The following is a 23,678-nucleotide window of genomic DNA, read 5'->3' on the forward strand; positions in this document are numbered from 1 at the left end:
ACAGGGCTTCGTAAGAGAGCGATCTGCAGTTTACCACCAACCCAAGGTCCACGTACACATCCAGAATGCCACTCTGCAGCTCACACCTGTCATTGTGTCCATCATGAAGATTGGTCCTTGGAGCTCGACTGACCCCAACCAAAATTGATTGAGCCTCCATGTCCGACTTGGTAGGAATTCTGAAATCGTTTTGATTATCTACGCCCGTCTGAGGCACCTCAATATTTGAAATCTGGACAGTGTCTGGCACATCTGTATAACGTTCTTGAGGCCAGCCCTGGCCTGCCCAATTGACGTCATCTTCAATCCCGACAGACATACCTGTCTCTTTTGTCGGCTCAGCGAGAAGCGGTATGCTTGCAAAGAGTCCCTTCAAACAGTATAGTATTTGCGAAAGCATTATGGCTATCCTGCTCCACCTTCGTCCATTGTATTATATATGCCATGTCCAAATTTGATTTCAAATGAATAAAATGTTGATATATGTTATTGCTATTACTTCATATACGAAGGGTGGCTCGACATTTCTGAGCCCTTTTTGCAAGTGGTATAGTACATCCAATCTTATGGCTTAAATGCATTCAGCTGTACCATTCATCAGAGGCAAATGTTGCTGTGCTCCACGATAATGATGTGCAACAGTTCTGCCACGTAACATCCACACACAGAAACCATGTACACATGGTACGCATGGCGTCATGACTGTCAGTTTATCTTAAAATTTATGCACAGTGATATTTCAAAAAACATTTCGGTGTATTATTTTTTTATATGATCAAAACATTTGCAAACCTTGAGTAGTGTACCTGCTTGGGTAGAGTATGCTGGGTTTATAGATGAGTGTGAATGTGAATGGTTGTTTATTTCATGAAACGCCACTGACCCAGATAATTACAGAAGGTGTTGACAAATGATAAACAAAATACATTGGTATTGACGGTAGATGGTAAGATATATTCTGTAATACCTAGGCTAGGTGTATATACTATTTCCTTACTTTCAGTAATGGACAGATAGTTGGGAAACACCATCTTGTAAAGTGAATCATCTGTATCACAGTACGTAAGTTGACGTGACTCGGGTTATGGACCTCTATACTCTGGTACCATGAATATCCTTAGGTATGATAGTGAATACTGGAAAATTTTGGATTTGGCTCCTCGTGTAGCAGATCCTAGGTATTCAAAGGAGGTCTTCCCAACACCACTGGACTGATGGTTCGCTATGTCCCCACTGTATTTCATTTGACAAATAATGACCTTTCTTGTTGACAAATGTTTACGATAACTAGGTACCACGTGCATAATAATGAGGTTTTCTTCTCTGGAGAAGCTACTGTTTCAAGAGATAATACATTTGGTTTACTGGGTTAGAGATAAGATATACGAAGATAATGCCTTCTATAAATACACAGGTTCTGACTTTGGAGAGGCCACAGAAATGGAACGGACTGCCTGGCTAGTTCTCCTGATTGCCATCAGTTGGGTTGTACCGGCAGCTCATACAGCAGATGGTAGGTTTACCATCATTATTAACACGTCTGGGTGAGCAACCGCACAAACGCGATTGAGCAATTTCCGGTTTCAATGTATGAATGCACTGCTTTGAAAGATGAAGGCTCTTATACATGCCACTACAAATGAAACATTAAAACTTTTGGAACCTAAAGGATGTCAGCCCTGAATTATGTTTGAATTTCTTGATTTTAAATGATCCATTCCGAAAAGTTTTACGATTGCCTTTTTCACCAGATGGAATCTGTTTCGGAGGATAATCCAAACTCAATGAAAATCGGTCGATGTTAAGCCGTAGATATAGACCCCAGGATGTTGTTTACATGTGTAGAACGGCAAGTAATGTAGCGGGTGTTAAAAGTGATTTGTTTTATTGACATACTTCTCTGTTACACCTCCTTCGTTCAGGCCAAATCAAACAATCACGTAACATTTTATCATTCATCCATTTCAGGGACAGGGGCGGTTAAACCTTTTTCCTTTGCCAGTTACTATGGTGACCACATGGTTCTTCAAAAGGCTCCCCAAAGGACAACTATATGGGGCTATGCTGCAAAGGAAGGGGAGACAATCACATTGACCATTAGTGGTAATGGTCAGGTGACTACAACGTCCTTTATAGGCCCTATCCTATCAACTCCTGTGTGGTCAGTTCAACTTCCTGCCATTGATGCCGGGGGCCCTTACAACATCACAGCGACATCTAGCGAGGGCAGCATCAATCTAACAGATGTGTTGTTTGGGGATGTCTGGATATGCTCGGGTCAGAGCAACATGCAGTTTACACTTTCCATGGTAAGTTGCATCAGAGGTTCGTGATGTTTGAGACTGATCTGACAAACCCATGAGGAATGAGATATCAATGTCCGAAGATTGCTTATTATTGTTTATTGTTTATAGTGGTTGTCACTTGAAACCAGTGAAAATCTTATATTGAATATTTGAAAGTCACAATCAATACAATTTAAAACTGTGTGAAATCTGTGTTTGGAATCTTTAAAGTGGTAACACAGTGGTGTATCTCCTGATTTTGGTATCATCCATGCAGGCCTTCAATGCTACGAAAGAGGTGGCAGAAGCCGCCAACTATCCCAACATCCGGGTGTTTACCGTTGCTCTGGGAGGGTCTCCGGTAGAGGAATATGATCTGCTGAACATCAGCCAACCTTGGTCTGTTCCGAGTGCAGGTAGAAGCAGCGGCTTCAGTGTTCATCTTCATTAGAAGTCGTTATCTGTCAGCACCTTTCTAAACATATCATTGCCCGAAACATATTGTTTTAATAGGTTACCTTTGCTGTTGTCTTAAAGGGTGTCACGAGATCCATTCTTGCATGATTTCACTTATTATATATGAAACATAATATTCCTCCCATAAACTGACTATTCAGGTTGCACACCTCATACACAATGATATTCTGTGGACATTGTCCATCACAAGCTTCCTTGAGCTTTATACTGTGATTGTCAAAATAGGTAAGTATAGACTAACATTGAAAACTTTTACTGTGTTCAAATAACTGTGCATATTTCGTGCACTTTGATTGATACAAGGATGACACGAAGCACGTTCACGGTCACATGTTCTGAAGATGTAGTTTCAATGCTGGTGTTCCTGCCACAAAACGCTATGGCCACGAGTGGGGCGTTCCGATCTGTAGCTAGTGTGGTCACTCTGTGTTGTTTTCAAACCTTGGCACGAGATGGTCTATGGCCTCCACTACAAAAGAAATAAAGGTTGACCTGACTGGCGTGCTAAAACCTTGGCACAGATTGATACGCCAATGTCCATTCAAACCATCTTTGTGTTTTTAACCTACAAATTGCAAAGTAAATGTCTAAAACAGTATTTTCCTGCTATCAAGCTACTATTGGCGGTCCGGACTGGTCTTACTTTTCGGGAGTATGTTGGTTATATGGCAAGTACCTGTCGTCGCATCTCAAATACCCCATCGGCCTCATAGCATCATCATACGGAGGAACCCGAGTGGAAGCGTGGTCAGCTCCCAATGTCCTCAAGAAATGTGGTGTAAGCGAGGCTAAGGAAGTGTCGAGTGTGAACCCTAATGCTGCTTCTGTTCTGTGGAATGCCATGATGCGACCCTTCGTCAACATGACCATATATGGAGCCCTCTGGTATCAAGGTACAAAACAGATTTTTTAACATAAATTAATTAGATTTTTATACGGTTGAAGGAATACATGTTAAAAATTTCCATTTCACATCTCATTGCTACCTTACAGAGAAGAAATGAATATGCATATGTTGATCCAATGTGTTCATGGAATCGAGGATATTATTTAAAGAGAAGGAGGTGAGTGTGTTTTGGATAGATCACTGTCAGGGCTTATACTACAGGAGAGTAACCTGGACTCTGAATCCAGGAGGCCACCTGATACAAGAACATACCAACGTCAAGGTTGTAGCACCCAGATATGAAAAACCTGAATCCATGTGACCATGTCACTATCGGTCGCAATGAAGAGAAACCATGGACCACGTGAAGACCAGGCAAAGAACTATAGAGTAACTATATGGAATGAATCAATAGTCCAACAGGACACAATGAATCAGTATATCACTCTTCTGTGTCCAGGAGAAGCCAGTGGATCACAGAGCAACGTGGTCGATGACCCAAAAGAGTCAATGGAATACCTATAGACCGAACAATGAATTAGTGTGTGTTTTACCGTTTGCGAATATTTCAATATTCTGTGACCAGGTGAAGCCAATGCTCGGTCTCCAACAATGAACCAGTACAACTGTACGTTCCCCGCCATGATAGATGACTGGAGAGACAGGTTTCATCAAGCATCAGGAGGACAAACAGACCCAGTCTTTCCTTTTGGATTTGTACAGGTGAGATACATTAATATTGTACAAGATACTTGAGGGTGGTGACAGGTCATAACAGTTTTGATCTATGTGCTGTTAAGCTCAGCGTTCACAGTTACATATATCCTAACAAAGACAACAGACGGTCAGTCTGTGTGAACTTCAACATGTTATTATAACTGATATTTCTGTCGTCTATGATCTAATAATGTTCAGATATGGTCATATAGCCATCTATAAGTCCCCTCCATTGCTTTACGAACCAGAACTAGAAGTAAAAGAATAGTTGGAATCGGGCAATAGACATATCTAGCGATATCTTATGATTATTTGGTTTTGTCCCATTTATCTGTATTTTTTTAGAAGGTCAAACATTTCCTTGTAACACATAGGAGGTTGAGACATTCACACATTATTGTTGTATATTCATCAGGTGTTCTTTTAAATTACTGCCATTGTATACATGAACAGTTCATTTTAGCCACTGGTTGGACGTGATGAAGATTTTAATGTGAATTATGGGGATATAACGTCTGATATGTTTGTATGCAGCTTGCTCCATGGAGGGACAATGACACCATTACTACAGGCTTCACAGATATTCGGTGGCACCAGACAGCTGACTACGGCTACGTCCCCAACGACAGGATGAAGAACACCTTCATGGCGGTGGCCATGGATCTGCCTGACTTTACCTCTCCATACACAGGGTATATCGTTTTACTTGTTTAAAGTCTTGCAATTATCGTTAGTGTCTTTAAGAAACGTGCAGTTCACACTGTTGTATGTACTTTCAGTGTCCATCCCCGTGACAAAGAGGATGTGTCTATGCGTCTGTGTACAGCTGGACTTGCTGTGGCCTACAACCAAAGTCAGTTTTCTGTACTCGACGGACCAATCCCTGGTCTGTTCATAATCTACACCGAACAAAGAACCATGGCGATAGAGTTTTACAAACCCCTTGATATCAGATCAACAACAGGCTTTGAGGTCAGTGACAACTACTATTTCAGTTTGGGCTTGGTCAACACATTTCAGCTGAGCCAATGCTGGACCGGGGATTGAACCTGTAACCAGCTAGAAAGCTTAGAAATGTGATGTATCCAACCTCGCTACTGACTAAGCAACAAGGGGTTTTGATATACAATGTCCAGCGACATTTTGATGTATTTTGAAATTAGTTTTGCCCGGTAAACTTCCACTTTGATATATGTACATAACTAAACGTTAGGAATATTCTCAGTGTCCAGGTCAAGGATGAATCTGACTGGATGTTTGGAGATATAGTTGGTTTACAAGTAGGAGGATCATATGGTTGAGAAAAGAAAGTTGAGATTAATATCCACCTGCTGTGAATCAGTCGATACACGGGCTGTTTTAATACCAGATAATATGATTTACAATACATTGCAGTCGGCAAAGTGATCTGGTGATCATCTATAAATGTACGTTTGCGTCTATATAACTTAGGTGACATGCAGAAACAGTTCCTCTCCGTCCACGGATGCGTCAGAGTGGTTCCCCTTGCCTATTACGTCACATGACAACACATCAGTGACCCTCAACTACAGCCAAATATGTCTGGAATCTGAAAACAAGGTTGTGTCTGCTATACGCTATGCTGGAGAGAGTCACCATGTCCCTTTAAACAGTGTGCAGTCTACAACAGCCAGAGTGGCTATCCTGCGCCACCGTTTATCGAAACTTTTGTTGATGATATGGCAAATGTTAAAATTGTGAAATAAAATGTATTATAAGAAAAAATATGTTGACATATGTTTTGGTTGATAAGGCTTAGATGAAGAGTGCCTCGTAATACAGTCAAATCCCGATGAGTCGAATGCCGGTGTCTCGAATATTATGCATAACTCGAAGTACCTGTCGGTCCCGACCATTCCCTGTTATAGTTGTCATCATTTGATTTTCGGTTACACGAATTCGTCTCATAAATACACACGATGACTCGAGAAGGAACTTTGGTCCCATGAGATTCAAACAACAGCAATCGTGTATACATAAGCCGAAGTCAGTCAACGAGAAGTTGATTGGTGTAGCAAACTGATCCAATTAACAAACCAGCGCGGCTCACACCTTTCCACCATTGACGGGTGAGTTCAAAAGGCAGATTAGTGATTTTACGGAAATCACTGCCTGTGCTAATCAGACTGGAACTGATAAGGTGCCCCTATAAGTGATAGGGAAATCATTAGATAAACAAATGCTTAGGTGGAGGAATTAGGACTGGATCAACTTTTTTTCTACCCTCATAGACATACTTATGTCTCGAATTCATCGATAAGTCGAATGTATTACTTGGTCCCCACCGATTCGACTCATCGGGATTTGACTGTATATATCTGAGTCCACCATAAATCATGTAAAGGACCCTTTCAACAATTTGCATGAATTGTGGTTAATGCTTGTGTTTGTAGGCTGCATTTGAATCAGGACATAAGAATGTAATATTTCTGCAGGCATCAAAGTGACTGTAATCTTTGCTGGAACGTGGCTCCTGCGCTGCCATAAAATAGCTTCAAGTAGTCTAGGGGTGATATGAGGCTCCTTGCAGCATCTATCCAGCGGAGTTCCAGAGGGAAGGGAGTGCCGCCAACATGGTCCAAGATCGAGAAACCGTTAACTGTCACCACTTAGGAAAGTGTTGCTGAAACACGTGACCACTATCACCACACGCCATGTAGCCAATACTGTTGAGACTGTGGTTAAGGAATGAACTGTGTCTCACAAAGGTTTCACAACGCAGGGCTCCGAGGCTTCTGACCACAAACATTCATCATCTCGCGAGAGAGTCACGTCATTTGAAGCAAACCCAGCATCTGGCATTTTATAAAGTGATCAGGGGCAGGATCAACGGAAACGTTTTTTATATAGTCTTTTCTACCATTATTTTTATTTTTACATTTTATGGAAGTGTGACGCTACGCTATTGAGAAAAAGGGGAGGGCACACTTCATTCCCGCCCGAGGCTCAATGGTCATTTAACAAACCCTCTGGATAAAAGGAGGGAGGGGGACGCATCCCAACCCCAACCCCCCTCTGGATCCGCCTATGGTGATGTCATCGATTTCACGGTAGGTTTTCTCGTTGGTACCTTCACTGTACAATAACCGTATCTAATTACAAGTCAATGTGTTCTGAGAGAGTGATAAAACACCAACAGTAGTCTGAGGGTTTTGACAGTTCCTGCCAATTACCTTTCCCATTTCCTCTCGTTATATCAGTTTGTAAACATGAACATTGCTCTCATCGAATGCTGCTCCAATCTCTTATTGACCTTGCAGAGTTAATGACTGGTTCAACACATGTGTCTACTTGGGTTTAACACCACTTTAAACAGTACTTCACCTGTATCAGGTAAACTAAGGTGATCAAATATTTGAAGGGCATTTGATGGAATTCATAAAAAAAAGCATGATTTGTGGATGTCAGCTTCTCTTTTGTGAATAACACGACGTTTCGGAGTGTATGCTTGCTCATGATATCAAACAAAATAATCATCACCTGTTGAAGGAGCAATTATACACTCAGAAAAGTCGTGTTATACACAATAAAGAAGTTGACATCCATATATCTTGCTTTTCCTAAGGTGATGCAGTTTCATACTTTTTTACTTTTACTTTGGTAACACCCATATACGTAGCTATAGGTAGGTAACACACTTTGTTTCTAGGTTACAGATAAGATACGGGTAGGAAGGCAATATCCCCTATAAATAGTATGCGTCCTTGCCCTTTGAAACAGTTCAGTATCATCGGCAGAAATGGGACGAGCTGGTTGGATCGTTCTCCTGGTTGTTCTAGTGGTTTCTGTAGAAGGTAGGTTTGTTCTTACATCAAAGAAACATCTCATCACCTTCAGAATCGAACATTTAAAAATTCAAAGTAGGACATTGTAGAAAACATTCTAGAAAACAGCTTTGCTCTTACTCTTAGAAACGTGAAGGCAGTCTACGTGGGACTGCTTGGACGATATTTAGTACTAGTACTGATTAATATTTTCAGGGCTCCATTCATGCAATTTTCAACACAATGTGGTCATATTACGTCCAATAAAATCAGCTTCAGTATAAAATCGAGACTGGTCATTCCCTGTAGTTGACGTTTTAATTCCTGTCCTGCATTCATTCTCGCTGCCAGGAAACACGCTAAGATGAACTAAAACATCAGTATCGAACAGAAAAAAATAGTCCAAGCTCCACTTTTATACTTTAAAGAGGATTGTTAAAGTTGCAGGAAAAATTGCTTGTTGTAATTTTGATACTTTAGACAACCTGTACATGTCATCAGTTTTAAATTTTTCTGTCAGAATCTTACAAGACCCAACCCATGTTTTAAACCCTTGTTATGCACTTTTACTATCTGGCTGTAGGTATCTTTTACTAAATGTAAAGTCAAAGAGAAGTAAACACTCTTTTATACCAGTTAGCATATCCTTCTTAAACAAGTCTTAAACATTATTCTCTTAGTATATTTATTGGTAGATGTTTGTCTTATAAATAATGTTGTTTACTATGCATTCAATGACATTGTTGCTGCTCGTGTCTTAAATGTTGTTTTCTTATGTCTCTGAACTCTGATGTACACAAAATTCCCTTTCGGGCAATAAAGCATTATCGTATCTTATCTTATTTTATCATAAGTCGATGTTAAGCTGTGGAAATGATGACTTTAATCAATATTGGGATATGCCTTAGATAAGTACGGTTGCTTTGAATGAACTGACCTACCAAGGATTGTGTCAGGGTAGGTTATGTTGCGGCATACGTTTTGACAACCTTGTCTGATATTACTTCAAGTTTTATCATATATCTATTTCAGGGACAACAGCAGTCAAACCTTTTTCCTTTGCCAGTTACTATGGTGACCACATGGTTCTTCAAAAGGCTCCCCAAAGGACAACTATATGGGGTTATGCTTCAAAGGAAGGGGAGACAATCACATTGACCATTAGTGGTAAGGGTCAGGTGAATACAACATCCTTTATTGGACCTATCCCATCAACTCCTGTGTGGTCAGTTCAACTTCCTGCCATTGATGCCGGGGGCCCTTACAACATCACAGCGACATCTAGCGAGGGCAGCATCAATCTAACAGATGTGTTGTTTGGGGATGTCTGGATATGTTCGGGTCAGAGCAACATGCAGTTTACACTTTCTATGGTAAGTTGCATCAGAGGTTCGTGATGTTGGAGACATTCCGCTGTAAAGGTTCATAAAGTACTGATATGTCACACTCTTAGCGAATAAAACAGGAATATTGCTAGATATTGTTTATCACGATAACTTGTTGGCACCGTAAACTAGTGAGAAACTGACATTGAATATATAAAATACTTTCACTCACAATCAATACCGTTTATCTCCTGGTGTGGTTTATTCATGCAGGCCTTCAATGCCACGGAAGAGGAGGCGGAAGCCGTTAACTATCCCAACATCCGGGTGTTTACAGTTGCCCTTGGAGGTTCTCCGGTAGAAGAATATGATCTGCTGAACATCAGCCAACCTTGGTCTGTTCCTAGTGCAGGTAGAACCATCAGCTTCAGTGTTCAGCTTTATTAGCAATCGTTATGCGTCAGCACCTCTAAACATATCATTGCTCTAAAAGTATCGTTTCAACAGTTCTATTTTGCAGCTGTCTTCGCGATTATTTAAAACAGTGTTATCCTTATCGCCTTATGGTTACACATCACATTCAAAATGTAATTAGATAGGCTTATGACGAGGTTCGCCATACCATGCCAACAGTGATTGCCATACAGATTTCTTAATCAGAAGATAATGTCTTAGGTTTTTGCTCCAAAGTTCCAAATAATATTTGGCTAAAACATCGTTTTCTTGCTGTCAAGATACTGTTGCCGGTTCAGATGTGTCGGGCTTTTCGGCAGTATGTTGGTTATATGTTAAGTACCTGTCGTCGCATCTCAAATACCCCATCGGCCTCATAGCATCATCATACGGAGGAACCCGAGTGGAGGCGTGGTCAGCTCCCAATGTCCTCAAGAAATGTGGTGTGAGCGAGGCTAGGAAGATGTCGAGTGTGAACCCTAATGCTGCTTCTGTTCTGTGGAACGCCATGATGCGACCCTTCGTCAACATGACCGTATATGGAGCCCTCTGGTATCAAGGTAAAAGTAGTTAAGATTGGACTTGGTGCCGTCTCTGTCCGTTTTTATTGAAACATTATTCTGAAAAGTATTAAACATGTTGGTGGGACCGTTCATGAAATTTATTCTCAAAATATTACATGTTAAGGGACCGTTCATAAGTTTATGGTGGGGGTGGGGGTGGGGAGGGCATAATTTAAAATATTCTCTTAAATCATCATAAAAATGTTACTCGCTTGTAAGCGGGGAACACTGAAAATAATAGAAGAGCGCTCAGCCAATCAGAAAACGACAATTATGTGTCAAGTAAGATAGGTCCACATATTCACCTCAGCATCCGGTGTATCATGAAAACGGAGAGATTGGCTAAGATAAACCAACATTTGTCTATAGAACCAGTTTACACCAAACACATATCATTCTTTAGTTTCCTAGGTAGGAAATAGGCATGTACGAAACTGAGCTGACAAGTGTTCCCGCCGTTCTTCTTCTTGAAAACCATGTAAATGTAGAGATAGACCAGAATCTGTGTGGGCAACCCTGATTTAAGCCTTTCAAACAGAACTCTTTAATTTCCCAGAAAATATTTCTGTACTCGGAAGTGCGAGTAGCAACCAATCACATTTATAAGTTAAACATTTTACCTCGAAAATGCATTTGATAATAAATCAAAATAAATAAAATGTTGACTCTCGGTGCAACAGTAGAGAGGAAGATGTAACAGGAGTATGTAAACCTAGTTGAAAGAAAAACGTGTTGCAACCATTGTAAGTACAGATATAACAGTAGAGTATAACCAAACCTGACCTAGCGCGACGTCTTGAGTCCCTGTCCGACATTTTGATTTAAGATGGGCTTATTTCAATATTTGCAGCTGTAATGGGTGAATCAAAGGAGAAACATACCACCTGTAGACCAAACAGTGAACCAGATCATAGTGGAAGATGACTCTGAAAGAACGAACGAAATGGTAAACAATTTAATATGTGTACCACTGTTCTGTGCCCAGGTGAAGCCAATGCCGGATCTCCAACAATGAACCAGTACAACTGTACGTTCCCCGCCATGATAGATGACTGGAGAGACAGGTTTCATCAAGCATCAGGAGGACAAACAGACCCAGTGTTTCCTTTTGGTTTTGTACAGGTATGATTCATCACTACTGCTACTACAAACGCCACAACAATCCTTGGCGATGCGGGGCGGTGGGGTAGCCAAGTGGTTAAAGCATTCGCTTGTCACGCCGAAGACCCGGGTTCAATTTCCTACATGGGTACAATATTTGAAGATCATTTCTGGTATCCCCCACCGTGATATTGCTGGAATATTGCTAAAAGCAGCATTGAACTAAATTCACTCTTACTCTTACTCACCTTGACGATGCAATGCCACATATATTTCAAAGCAATTTGTTAATATTAACTACAGCAAAGGAACATTTCTGCTACAAATTCCCCTGACAGAATAAGATAGGTAACACACAAACAGTAAATATGATCCTCAGTATGACATAACCATTACTGGAAAGTACTGATGTCAATGAGTAGTAATAGAGGATGTGTTTGTGTTTGTGTTTGTGTGTGTGTGTTTGTGTGTGTGTGTGTGTGTGTGTGTGTGTGTGTGTGTGTTGTGTGTGCAGATGCGGCTTAGAGGCTTATTTGTGGGAACTAAGCCTCCCAGCCCCCCTTATAAAAAAATAGCGAGAACCATCTTTCGATGTGCAAGTTCAAATATAAAAACAGCAAAAGCCCTCTGTGGCCCCACAACCCCTGGAGGGAGAAATTGGTATTTTGACCAGAGACCCGCCTGGTCCCTGGTCTGATGATGTTTGTGGTGCACTGGCATTTCTCCCGTGGGGTTGTGGTCCACTGCGCTCTCCCTGAGAGCTCCGTGTCTTTTTTTTTGTCGGAACGGTAGGCTTCAAAACTCTGTCAGAGATTCGCGCATCTCTGAACCTTGATCGTACCAAGCAGTCGTTCGACTGAGCCAGAGAGGACCTGATAGCCGAGTGCTCGGTTTAACGGGTCTATTCTGAGATTTTTTCATCCTCCTCTTAAACCGGGCTCCGTCTATAGTAGCGCAAAGGATGTCTGAAACCCGTCATTCCACTTCCGCTTCAATACTTAGTGCACGTTTGGTGGCTTTTTCACTTCAAATCCATGTCTCCATGTAGACGATGGACATCATGTGGATGCCGCAATAGGCGGTGGTGCATTTCCTGCCGCAGGTTTCGTTTTTTCCGAGAAGCACGTACTGACACTGAAACGGTGCAGGTCGTCCCATCTTTATACACATGTAAATATATTTTATACACATAAATAAATATTTTAGTCTAATTGTTTGGCGATCCATACGGTGGCAGCTAATCCACAAAAATCAGCTCCCGGTCTTGCTGTGCCTTGGGAGGGGTGTAATACTGGGAGAGGGTGGGTTCACCGCCGAGAGGTTCCAATCGTTTGCCGGTAAGCAGGTAGTATTGATGCATGGCGTTGTCGATTCGATTTCGGCCGCATTGGACGTTGCAGGTTGAAATCGAGTTTGGGTGCCGGTTGTTTGGTGATCATATTGTTCAATCGAGCGTAGCCTATGGCCAGTCCGCTGATCCCGGCGGCGTGATACGCGTGGTTGACGAACATTTTTCCATCAGGGTTAGACATGGTGTGTATATATAAATCATAACATAAATTAAATCATAACATAATATGAGGATTTACTTCTATTTAAGGAGCTGCCGGTGTTGCTGCTGCCGGTTTGAATTTGTACAGCCATGCGGTCGTGACGGTGATGCATGCCGCCGCTATGGCGTACGGGACCCATTCACGGTTTTTTTTTTGCTGTTTCGCTAGCCCGCCTTTGCGACCGGCGGCTACTTTTGGGGGATTCGTTTTTTGGGTGACGGTCTTAATCGGTTCCTCCTCCGTCGTTGGTGGTTGTTCTGGGACAGGTTCTGTCGGTTGTTGTTCCTCCATCTTGTATAGTATGGTTTATATTTTTTTCTTTAAATTGGCAATGCTTCGCTGTGATGATGGCCGCGGTCAGAGGAGCCAGCAGCATCCCGTATCGATGAAACATTTCACAGCTGACGGTGCTCAAAGCGTGGTCGATGGACGTATCTTTCTCGAGGTCTTCCCACATGTACGGGCGATGTTCGGGTGGAATGGGAAGGAAATACAACGGGATGCACGTGGATTTGCATCATGGTTGATCCTATGGTTTTCGTTATTTCGGCACCGAGTCGCGTACAACTTGTCGATGTCTTCGGCGGACATTTTTTTAATTTGCAGTGAGTGAGGTCCCCGCCGAAGTATTGTTTGGCTTTGCCACGGACCTCCAGCGCCAACAGTCTCTCCCGCTTGGTGTCGTGTTTATTCTCCATCATTTGCTCGAGCAGTTCGTTGCACTCCATCTTATAATATAACAAACTATTTTTAAATATAATAACATAAAATCCCACGCACGCGAAGCACAGCGATAGAAAAGTCAAGTGGCACACCACAAAAATTTCGAACATGCGAGCTATATAATGTGGCTTAATTTTTTTTGTGCTAGAAGTTTGCTTAAGTTTGCTAGATTGTTGCATCAGTTTGCTTAAGCTAGCGAATTTTATATGCTACCGGTTGGTCCGTTTTTAATAGGAGTTTGTCGTGTTTCGTTTCGACGAGCTGTTTTATCACGCGGTCGCGTTCTTGTTTGCTCGGAATCACGTCGCTTTCTTTTAAGCATTCCTCAAACGAATCCCAGTCCTTGCAGTGAAACAGGGCCACCCATCGCGTCTGCTCCCTTAAAGGTCACATGCAACCAAAACATCAAACATAATTAAAACACAATTATCACTTATTCATGACATATAATATACATTGCTGGTTATGAAAAAACATATAAACAAAATTATAAGTGTACAATCGCAAATCAAAAGTGCAATATTTTGTACTTGGATTTACTTCCGAAGAAACGAAGCAGCCGGGATACCGAACCCAGTCAGAGCGGGTGGGTGTGCACTCAAGTGTAACGGCTGGTTCATTTGCAGATGCCCTCACGGCTCATTGTGTGTGTATATATAGAGATGTTGGGTTTTGTAAATACATGCTCATTTTTTGTGTATAACATTTTGCAATCAACAGACATCATAACATGTCATGTGTACAAGTATCACACCTGCCTGTCTGTGTAATTACATAATGTGACAGAGACCGAACTCGGGCCATAAATCAATGCATGTTGTTTATGGTGTATAGCCTGATTGGTCAGTGATAGCAGCTGTGTATTGAATATTGTCATTAGCAGACAGGCAGGCAGACACACAGGTGTCAATAAAACAAGACATTGAGTTTTGTCTGTGACAACGACATATCTATATCACAGTTAGAAATTCTGTCAACTCTAAATAATGACTTTGCTTTTAAGTATCGAACCGAGAAAGTGACTCGGTAAGAAGAACGTGTGGTGAAATAGACGAATGAAATTATATAAACAGTTAATTTACTGTCATAACATATAAAAAGCTCGCGCCTGTGAGATATCAACAAAACATTAGAAAAATAGCTCACACCAAAGCCTTCACCGAGTATTCACCGGACAACCCGCTTCAAAGCTGCGCAAACCTATTTTACTGCGCACGTGCTATGAGTGCAGCCCAGCTGTTGAAACAAGTGTTCCCCCGGAAAGTCGGGTGAAAATTAGTGAAACGTTTGACCTCCGATTTTGCGCGTTTTTTCATCGCATTATTTTTCAACTTTATAAGTTGAATTTGCATTTTTGACGATTTGTTTCGGTAAGTCCATACCAAAAGGTATCAGAATCTGCAAAGTTGTGTTTTACGTTGCATGTGACCTTTAAGTCTTTGAGCACCGAGTTACATTTTTGCGTCAGCATCCAAATGCTGTGTTTCGTGTGCCGGCCCGAGAAGGGCAGGTAAGACAGCATGTCTCGTTTATTGACCATGTCCTTGTTGGTGCTGCAGTCGTCCAGGAGGAACAGCGACGACTCCCCTTTCAATATACCGTGATAAGCAGTCAACCAGTCCTGCAGACGCATTCCAGGATCCATCCTGTGCACGTCCAGGTCCGTCATCACCCACGCTCTCTCGGTGTACGTCTTGTTCACCCGCAACGTCCGGCATAGAATGACGATGTGATCGACGCAGTGTCATCGTCAACATGCTGTCGCAACCCATAGCTCACATCCTATCGAGTAAAACCAGGACGTCAAACGCGACGTTGCAGTTAGTGTCGGAATTCGACAGCATGGTCGACATCCTGCAAAATCTGCAGGCGCAATCCACGCTGATCATCCAAGTCTACCTCGGCGAACCACGGGTTGGGAACGTCGTAATCGTCAAAGGCATCAAACTCCAGTGGACCCAGCAACACCAATACCATGTTTTCTCCGTTTACGTACTGGTGGGCATGGATGCGTTCACCAGCAGTGAGTCAACGTCACCGTGGAAAATCCGATATCGCTCTCGAACATTTTCCTGCACGATAACATACATCTGATGGGTTTTAAATGCACGGCCGAAACATTATCCGAAAACTAATTAAAATTTCTCTAATATATCATGACAAACGTGACTCCGCAAGCCACCATCATGTTCTCCGATCTCGGGGACACGCTAGGATTCGACGAACTCGGTACGGAAAACGCCTTGTACGTCCTGCACTTACAAAACAACGTGTACCAACGTCGAGAAGTCATCGTCGAATTGAACTGGATCATCAATATCGTCCTGACCTACCCCTATCTCGTCATGGATCAGGATCATAATATCCTCGAAATCAAAAACAATGGGTTTCTACTGGGGAATTTTATTCTGTTTCATAAAAAAGGGAATGTATGCATCACCATTACCAGATCAAACGGGTTATATGCTAGTCCCTCACTCGGAAGACACAGCGAAATGGCTCGATTTAAAACGATATAGTGAAGTCCCAGACTCGTGGATCACTGTGATACCAGGTTCTACCCTTCATATCGATGTTGTTCTTGGAAATGTCTCCGGACAACGGGTGGGACTTCTGGCTGGGGTAGACATATGCTGGCACGATTGCCATAAAAATCAGCTCAGATTGCACAAAAAAGTACCATCAGGCAGTCAATGCGTCAGCAGAGTGGACACGGGCCTCGTGGTCGCCGGCATTGGACTCGGGGGTGCCGGCATCGGCTTGTTGTCGACCATCGTGGCCCCACCCATCGTCTTCGAGTTGAAAATAGCCGTCGGGGTATCGGGGCTGGCGGGAGTAGCCCTTAAATTCATTTCACGTCGTCTTTAACGGAAGGCCTTAAAACACGACGAGATCAGGGTTCTGGCCAAAGCCAAACTGAACACGATCAACGATGGCGTCTCGTTGGTGCTTACGGACAGTAAAATATCCGAAGAAGAATTCCGCCTGATTTTAGCTGAACTCGCCAGTACCACCGCATGAAGGAAGAGATTCGAACCAAGAGTCGGAAAACCGCCGACTTCAGCGAAGACGAGAAAAAAAAGCTCATAGAACAAGGCGGACAACAGATCATTCAAGCCTTCCTGACCAAGAACGTAAAAGATTCACGTTCAACTGCTTCGTAGATGTCATCATGACGTAGTTTTCATAAAGTCGTCGCTGAATATAACGGCTGCGTTTAAAAAAAAATTAAATGGGTTTGTTGGTCAGGATAAATCCAGCCCATACCCCGTTGCTAAGCTCGGTCGCCATCGTGGCGACAAATTTCCCAGGTCAGTCCTCCTCCGAGGAAGAATCACCCGACACTGATTTCCCAGTACACCTCGACTCAGACTTGCAAATGTTTCGTCGCTACCCCCGACTCGAACTACAAACACTCGATTACGAGTCAAACATTCTAACCATCACACTGGCGAGCTGGCTGATACTTCAGTGCTCGAAACTTTGAGTCTAGGCTGACGGCACATCGAAGGATGCCTCTCGATAGACCATCGCCGTTTTTAAGAAGGGGGGCTGGGGAACTTATTTCATAAGAATAAGCCTCTAAGCCGCATCCGCGGCACCCCCCACCTCTATTACTACTCAATGTACTAATCATTTAAGTGGTCAATCTCTAAAGATATACACATTTGTTCATATAGTTTAATTCACTAAAAGAACATTCTAACTTTAGCAGAAGTTTCCCAGCTCTGATTATTGTAATGCGTTTGACCAAATTTTTGGAAACATATTTCGTCCCTTCCATTCTGTATTTGGACACTTGGAACTTTTTTCGCTTTGCGTCATGAACCTCTGAATTTGTATTAGAATATTTCTTTGAGACACAATTCTGATGTTTGTCTGCAGCTTGCTCCATGGAGAGACAATGACACCATTACTACAGGCTTCACAGATATTCGGTGGCACCAGACAGCTGACTACGGCTTCGTCCCTAACGACAGAATGAACAACACCTTCATGGCGGTGGCCTTGGACCTGCCGGACTTTACCTCTCCATTCACAGGGTATGACAGTATATTTTTGTACAGTACTGGTATATCAATGTATTCTGACAAAGGAATTTCAAACTAATATTCAATCCTTCGGAAATGTCCATTTTATACTGTTGTATGTACTTTCAGTATCCATCCCAGGGACAAGCAGGATGTAGGTAATCGTCTTTGGAAAATGTGCATTTTCTTGTGTACGTACTTTCAGTATCCATCCCCGGGACAAACAGGATGTGTCTATGCGACTTTGTACAGCTGGACTTGCTGTGGCCTATAACCAAACTGAGTTCTCCAAATTCAACGGTCCTCTACCTTCATTGATCACAATCTGGGTGGCTGACGGCACTATAGAGATAGACTACGATAATAAACAAACTGTTCTGGATATAAGATCCACAACTGGCTTTGAGGTGAGTTTCGGTGAACATTTCTGTTTCAGGACAAGATACCTTTGGTGACACAGACCTCTTTCATTTACATTGATATAGTTTTAATTGTTGGCAGTGTTCATTATAATAAGTACATAAATATATGTACAATAACATACTTACCTTGAATTATGTATTTTCACAGGTAATCAACTGGTAGCTTGCCTATGTCCAACAAATCATTCGAGTGAGATAAAGTAGACTTAAAGGACTTAAATTCCATTGTTATTCTCTAAATTTATGGTACTAAAGTACTGTTGGAAATAGAAACAAATCCTGTTTTTTTTACTGTTACTCTGTATCCCTAAAATTTACACAATTGCAAATAGCATATTATGTCGAAATAACCCACATCGGCCTAACTGGGCGTTCAGTGAAATGCGTAATAGGATATCCAGGAAAGCATGTTTACTCGTAAACTTGGGCAAAAATTAGAAATAATACCAACAGCTGCTGAAAACAATAGAACAGACTATAGATGGTAGTAGGTCGCTCAGCCAGGTATCCACTCATCTGGCATGAAATGCATGTGCTGCCTACGGGCACAATGGGTCATCCCAAAGATATTTTATGCTTTCTCATGTGTGTTGAATATGTCTCATTTATTGATTGACATCTTACGTGCCTTTCTTTCACAAAGTTTATGTTGAGATATGTAAAAGAGTATGATACCCATAGAAAAGCTTAAATTGGCCTTCGTATTAAATGTCTCAAAATACATATAGTTTGGCATGAAATGCATGTGGACCCAGTTTTTTTGTAAATATCTCTTCATCCAATGACCCAATCGATCTCAAACTGTGCAAGTGGATGTTTTGTCAGACTGACTGATTGACTGAGAGTTTAGTTTTACGCTTACGGACAGTAAAATCTCTGAAGAAGAATTCCGCCTGATTTTAGCCGAACTCGCCAAGTACCACTGCATGAAGGAAGAGATTCGAACCAAGACTCGGAAAACCACTGACTTCAGCGAAGACGAGAAAAAAAGCTCATAGAACAAGGCCTACAACAGATCATTCAAGCCTTCCTGACCAAGAACGTAAACGATTCACGTTCAACTGCTTCGTAGATGTCATCATGACATAGTTTTCATAAAGTCGTCGCTGAATATAATGGCTACGTTTAAAAAAAATTTAAATGGGTTGTTGGTCAGGATAAACCCAGCCCATACCCCGTTGCTCAGCTCGGTCGCCATCTTGGTTTGGCTTAGAATCCACAATCAACATAAGATAGTCAAGTGACAGGTCAGTCCTCCTCCTCCGAGGAGGAATGACCCGACACAGATTTCCCAGGTCAGTCCTCCTCCGAGGAGGAATGACCCGACACAGATTTCCCAGGTCAGTCCTCCTCCGAGGAGGAATGACCCGACACAGATTTCCCAGTACACCTCGACTCAGACTTGCAAAGTTTCCGTCGCTACCCCCGACTCGAACGCTCGATTACGTGTCCAACATTCTAACCATCACACTGGCGAGCCGTCTAATACTTCAGTGCTCGGAACTTTGAGTCTAGGCTGACGGCACATCGAAGGATGCCTCTCGATAGACCATCGCCGTTTTTAAAGGGGGCTGGGGAACTTATTTCATAAAAATGAGACTCTAAGCCGCATCTGCGGCAAACCCCCCTCTATTACTACTCAATGTACTAATGATTTAAATGGTCAATCTCTGAAGATATACAAATTTGTTCATATAGTTTAATTCATTAAAAGAGCTTTGATTATTGTAATGCGTTTGACCAAATTTTGGGAAACATATTTCGTCCCTTCCATTCTGTATTTGGACACTTGGAACTTTTTTCGCTTTGCGTCATGAACTTCTGAATTTGTATTAGGATATTTGTTTGAGACACAATTCTGATGTTTGTCTGCAGCTTGCTCCATGGAGAGACAATGACACCATTACTACCGGCTTCACAGACATTCGGTGGCACCAGACAGCTGACTACGGCTATGTCCCTAACGACAGGATGAACAACACCTTCATGGCGGTGGCCATGGACCTGCCTGACTTTACCTCTCCATACACAGGGTATATCAGAATATCTTTGCATGTTCTCGTACTATGATAACAACTACATTATTCTTTGGAACATGTGCATTTTATCGTGTATGTACTTTCAGTATCCATCCCCGGGACAAAGAGGATGTGTCTATGCGACTTTGTACAGCTGGACTTGCTGTGGCCTATAACCAAACTGAGTTCTCCAAATTCAACGGTCCTCTACCTTCATTGATCACAATCTGGGTGGCTGACGGCACTATAGAGATTGACTACGATAATAAACAAACTGTTCTGGATATAAGATCCACAACTGGCTTTGAGGTGAGTTTCAGTGAACATTTCTGTTTCAGGACAAGATACCTTTGGTGACACAGACCTCTTTCATTTACATTGGTATATTTTTACTTGTTGGCAGTGTTCATTATAATAAGTACATAAATATATGTACAATAACATGCTTACCTTGAATTATGTATTTTCACAGGTAATCAAATGGTAACTTGCCTATGTCCAACAAATCATTCGAGTGAGATAAAGTAGACTTAAGGACTTAAATTCCATTGTTATTCTCTAAATTTATGGTACTAAAGTACTGTCGGAAATAGAAAAAAAACCTGTTTTTGACTGTTACTCTGTATCCCTAAAATTTACACAATTGCAAATAGCATATTATGTCGAAATAACCCACATCGGCCTAACTGGGCGTTCAGTGGAATGCGTAATAGGATATCCAGGAAAGCATGTTTACTCGTAAAATTGGGCAAAACTTAGAAATAATACCAATAGCTGCTGAAAACCATAGGTGAGACTATAGATGGTAGTAGGTCGCTCAGCCAGGTATCGACTCACCTGGCATGTAATGCACGTGCTGCCTACGGGCACAATGGGTCATCTCAAAGATATTTTATGCTTTCTCATGTGTGTTGAATATGTCTCATTTATTGATTGACATCTTACGTGTCTTTCTTTCACAAAGTTTATGTTGAGATATGTAAAAGAGTATGATACCCATAGAAAAGCTTAATCGGCCTTCGTATTAAATGTATCAAAATATATAGGTGGCATGACCACCCGATGATCGACAGGACTGGATATTATTTGTAAAGTGTTATGACATGCCGTTTGCTTCCCCAGTCTATTTCTCCCTAAAGGATTATCTTATCTCAGCTGATATCTCTATCACCCAGTCCGACCCCAACCACCGTCTGCGACACCCGTCCTGACATACCGTTTGAGACGACCCCTCCTACCTGTTTCTTTTTATAGTGATAGTGAGACTCCATGGTAGCTACATCCTTAATAGTTTCAATATTAAAGTTATTATTGTTTACGTCAGCTATCGTTTATAATGAAGATGAGTTTATTTTTTCAATTAATATTTAAAAAGTGTCCTTTGCAATAAAGTATCATCGCACACTAATTTGCATAAAGTCATGGTCTGTTCCAAATAAGTCGCTTTGGACTTAAAAATAAAAACAACTCATTGCTCATTTCTGCACTAATCTCTCCTCAGTAAAGTCCTTTTCTACGTTTCCTATATCTCTACCACTGAGACTGTAGTTAGGCCGAACTTAGTTTAACATATATTTCACACTTTCACATATTAACTACATAAATTGTAGATATTGATTCGAAAAAACAGTGTTTTTTTCTATTTCCGACAGTACTGTAGTAATTTACGGAGAGGTTCACACTCCACTTGTCTTCTGAAGATGGGTCAGAGCTGGCAAAATAGATCGAGCAGCAGTCCATGGCCACACGTTGCTAGATACCCTAAAGCAAGTACCATCCCCTTTGGGTGCGGGAAAACATTGCACTGCGCCGTTTCCTTCTCTAAACACTCTTTCTGGATTTCTGCGATCCTTAAGACCGCCCTTCAATACCAAGTCGTCTCCTTTGCTAACAGTTCATTTCTCATCATCGGGTCTTCAAGTTCCACTCCTTGGGATGTACAGTCCCAACTTTCTTCCCCAAACCAACGCCAAAAGCTATCATGTTCTATGAAATGCAGTGCAGCAACGCATAATTTATTAGAATAATAAAGAGGGACATGTTTCGTCACAAGCGAAACAGAAAGTGCCTAGTCTGTGAAGAATAAACTTCAGCTGATTGGCATTCCAGTCTCCAGCAGTGGCCAGTGGTTTTCATGATGCCGTGAAAGTAATCTAAGAACTAACATTGTACTGACGAGGTGTATAATTAGCCTATTCGTGAAATTCTGCATTAGACAGCAATAGTGGTCTCTTTAGATGTAAGGTGCCTTCTTAGTGACATGTTATAGAGCAAGCTACACTGATATAAAATGACAAAGAGCGGTGTTGTAATTGGTATGTATCGTGTATTAGAATCCATGGCACTCTTCATTAACAGTTTTTCACATAAGCATATATTACCTCTCTGCAACAATGCATGCGTATCCTCTGCCTTGTGTCTACAGACCAAATTATTGACATGAACATCTGCCGAAATTAATGGTATGGCGCAGAATAGCAGAGAACACTTTTTTTGAGAAAAGGTTTTGTCGCTTTCACTTCATGCTATGTCAGGATAAATATCATATTCTTAATTTAAACGTATGGCAACTTTCATGGCTAATATTCCCTTTCAGAGCAGCAATTTCTGGGACGTTTTCAAAATTCCTTAATTCTCTTTCTGTGGTTCAGGTATCATGCATTACCCTAGACAAGAGTTCCGCTCTCGCTGAAGTCTCGGAAAACATCACGTGGTTCCATCTTCCAATGGTGTCACATGACGACACGTCAGTGACCTTCAACTACAGCCAGATATGTCTCCAGCCTAAGGACATGATGGTGTCTGCCATACGTTATGCCTGGCGAGAGTCGCCGTGTCCCTTTAAACAGTGTGCAGTCTACAACAAAGAAAGTGGCTACCCGGCCCCACCGTTTGTCAAACATATCATTGATGATAAATCTAATGTCAAAATAGTGAAATAAAATATGTCTTTACACATGGTTTGATTTGGATGTCTTGGCTTTGCTTGGAGGTCATGAATGAGTCCACTCAGCCTACAAGTGAAGAGAAGAAGAAGAAGAAATGTTTATTTGTGCGTCACACCAAACAACTAGACAAATACATACAATATTAAAACATTATACCATTAAGAGTGTAGGCCCAGCCAATAAATGGCTTATGAGACACATTGATTAGAATATAGATTTGGTTATAAACATTCAGTAGATAAAAGGTATACACAATATGATACATATTAAAATGAAACATAGTATGAAATTATGATTATAAAAAACAATGCGATTAAGATGATTTACTTTCGTACATTCGGCAAAGAGAGGAAGCTAAAAGAGGTTGTAAAGAAGATTGTTTAAGAATTGT

At 41.7% G+C, this 23,678-nt stretch overlaps 2 protein-coding genes across 3 annotated transcripts; both read left to right on the forward strand.

Moving 5' to 3' along the window:
* Positions 1-1,419: 1,419 nt before the first annotated feature.
* LOC124282680 (sialate O-acetylesterase-like) lies at positions 1,420-6,111 on the forward strand. The gene is made up of 8 exons (XM_046718707.1): positions 1,420-1,513; positions 1,969-2,309; positions 2,563-2,701; positions 3,377-3,655; positions 4,235-4,371; positions 4,900-5,057; positions 5,145-5,337; positions 5,818-6,111. The coding sequence occupies exons 1-8, from the start codon at positions 1,441-1,443 to the stop codon at positions 6,085-6,087; spliced, it is 1,590 nt and encodes a 529-aa protein (XP_046574663.1). The 5' UTR covers positions 1,420-1,440; the 3' UTR covers positions 6,088-6,111.
* Positions 6,112-8,111: 2,000 nt separating this feature from the next.
* On the forward strand, positions 8,112-23,299 carry LOC124282679 (sialate O-acetylesterase-like). 2 transcript variants are annotated; one of them, XM_046718705.1, is made up of 8 exons: positions 8,112-8,180; positions 9,183-9,523; positions 9,749-9,887; positions 10,210-10,488; positions 11,477-11,613; positions 17,754-17,911; positions 18,105-18,306; positions 22,991-23,299. In XM_046718705.1, exons 1-8 carry the CDS (start codon positions 8,126-8,128, stop codon positions 23,279-23,281), a joined length of 1,602 nt encoding a protein of 533 aa, XP_046574661.1. In that variant the 5' UTR covers positions 8,112-8,125; the 3' UTR covers positions 23,282-23,299. The 2 variants fall into 2 exon arrangements, with proteins under 2 accessions (XP_046574661.1, XP_046574662.1); XM_046718706.1 differs by lacking the exons at positions 17,754-17,911; positions 18,105-18,306 and adding exons at positions 20,197-20,354; positions 20,447-20,648.
* Positions 23,300-23,678: the final 379 nt, after the last annotated feature.

Source organism: Haliotis rubra, unplaced genomic scaffold, assembly GCF_003918875.1.
Source record: "Haliotis rubra isolate DU_JTF1 unplaced genomic scaffold, ASM391887v1 Scf300, whole genome shotgun sequence".
NCBI lineage: Eukaryota > Metazoa > Mollusca > Gastropoda > Lepetellida > Haliotidae > Haliotis > Haliotis rubra.

What these genes read in the sequence shown, in the direction of transcription:
- LOC124282680 (XM_046718707.1), top strand. Translation starts at nt 1,441, where the DNA reads ATGGAACGGACTGCCTGGCTAGTTCTCCTGATTGCCATCAGTTGGGTT. An exon ending in GGCAGCTCATACAGCAGATG is followed by an intron (nt 1,514 to 1,968) that starts GTAGGTTTACCA and finishes CATCCATTTCAG; the next exon opens with GGACAGGGGCGGTTAAACCT. An exon ending in TTGGTCTGTTCCGAGTGCAG is followed by an intron (nt 2,702 to 3,376) that starts GTAGAAGCAGCG and finishes CCTGCTATCAAG; the next exon opens with CTACTATTGGCGGTCCGGAC.
- LOC124282679 (XM_046718705.1), top strand. Translation starts at nt 8,126, where the DNA reads ATGGGACGAGCTGGTTGGATCGTTCTCCTGGTTGTTCTAGTGGTTTCT. An exon ending in TTTACCTCTCCATTCACAGG is followed by an intron (nt 17,912 to 18,104) that starts GTATGACAGTAT and finishes ACGTACTTTCAG; the next exon opens with TATCCATCCCCGGGACAAAC. An exon ending in GATCCACAACTGGCTTTGAG is followed by an intron (nt 18,307 to 22,990) that starts GTGAGTTTCGGT and finishes TCTGTGGTTCAG; the next exon opens with GTATCATGCATTACCCTAGA.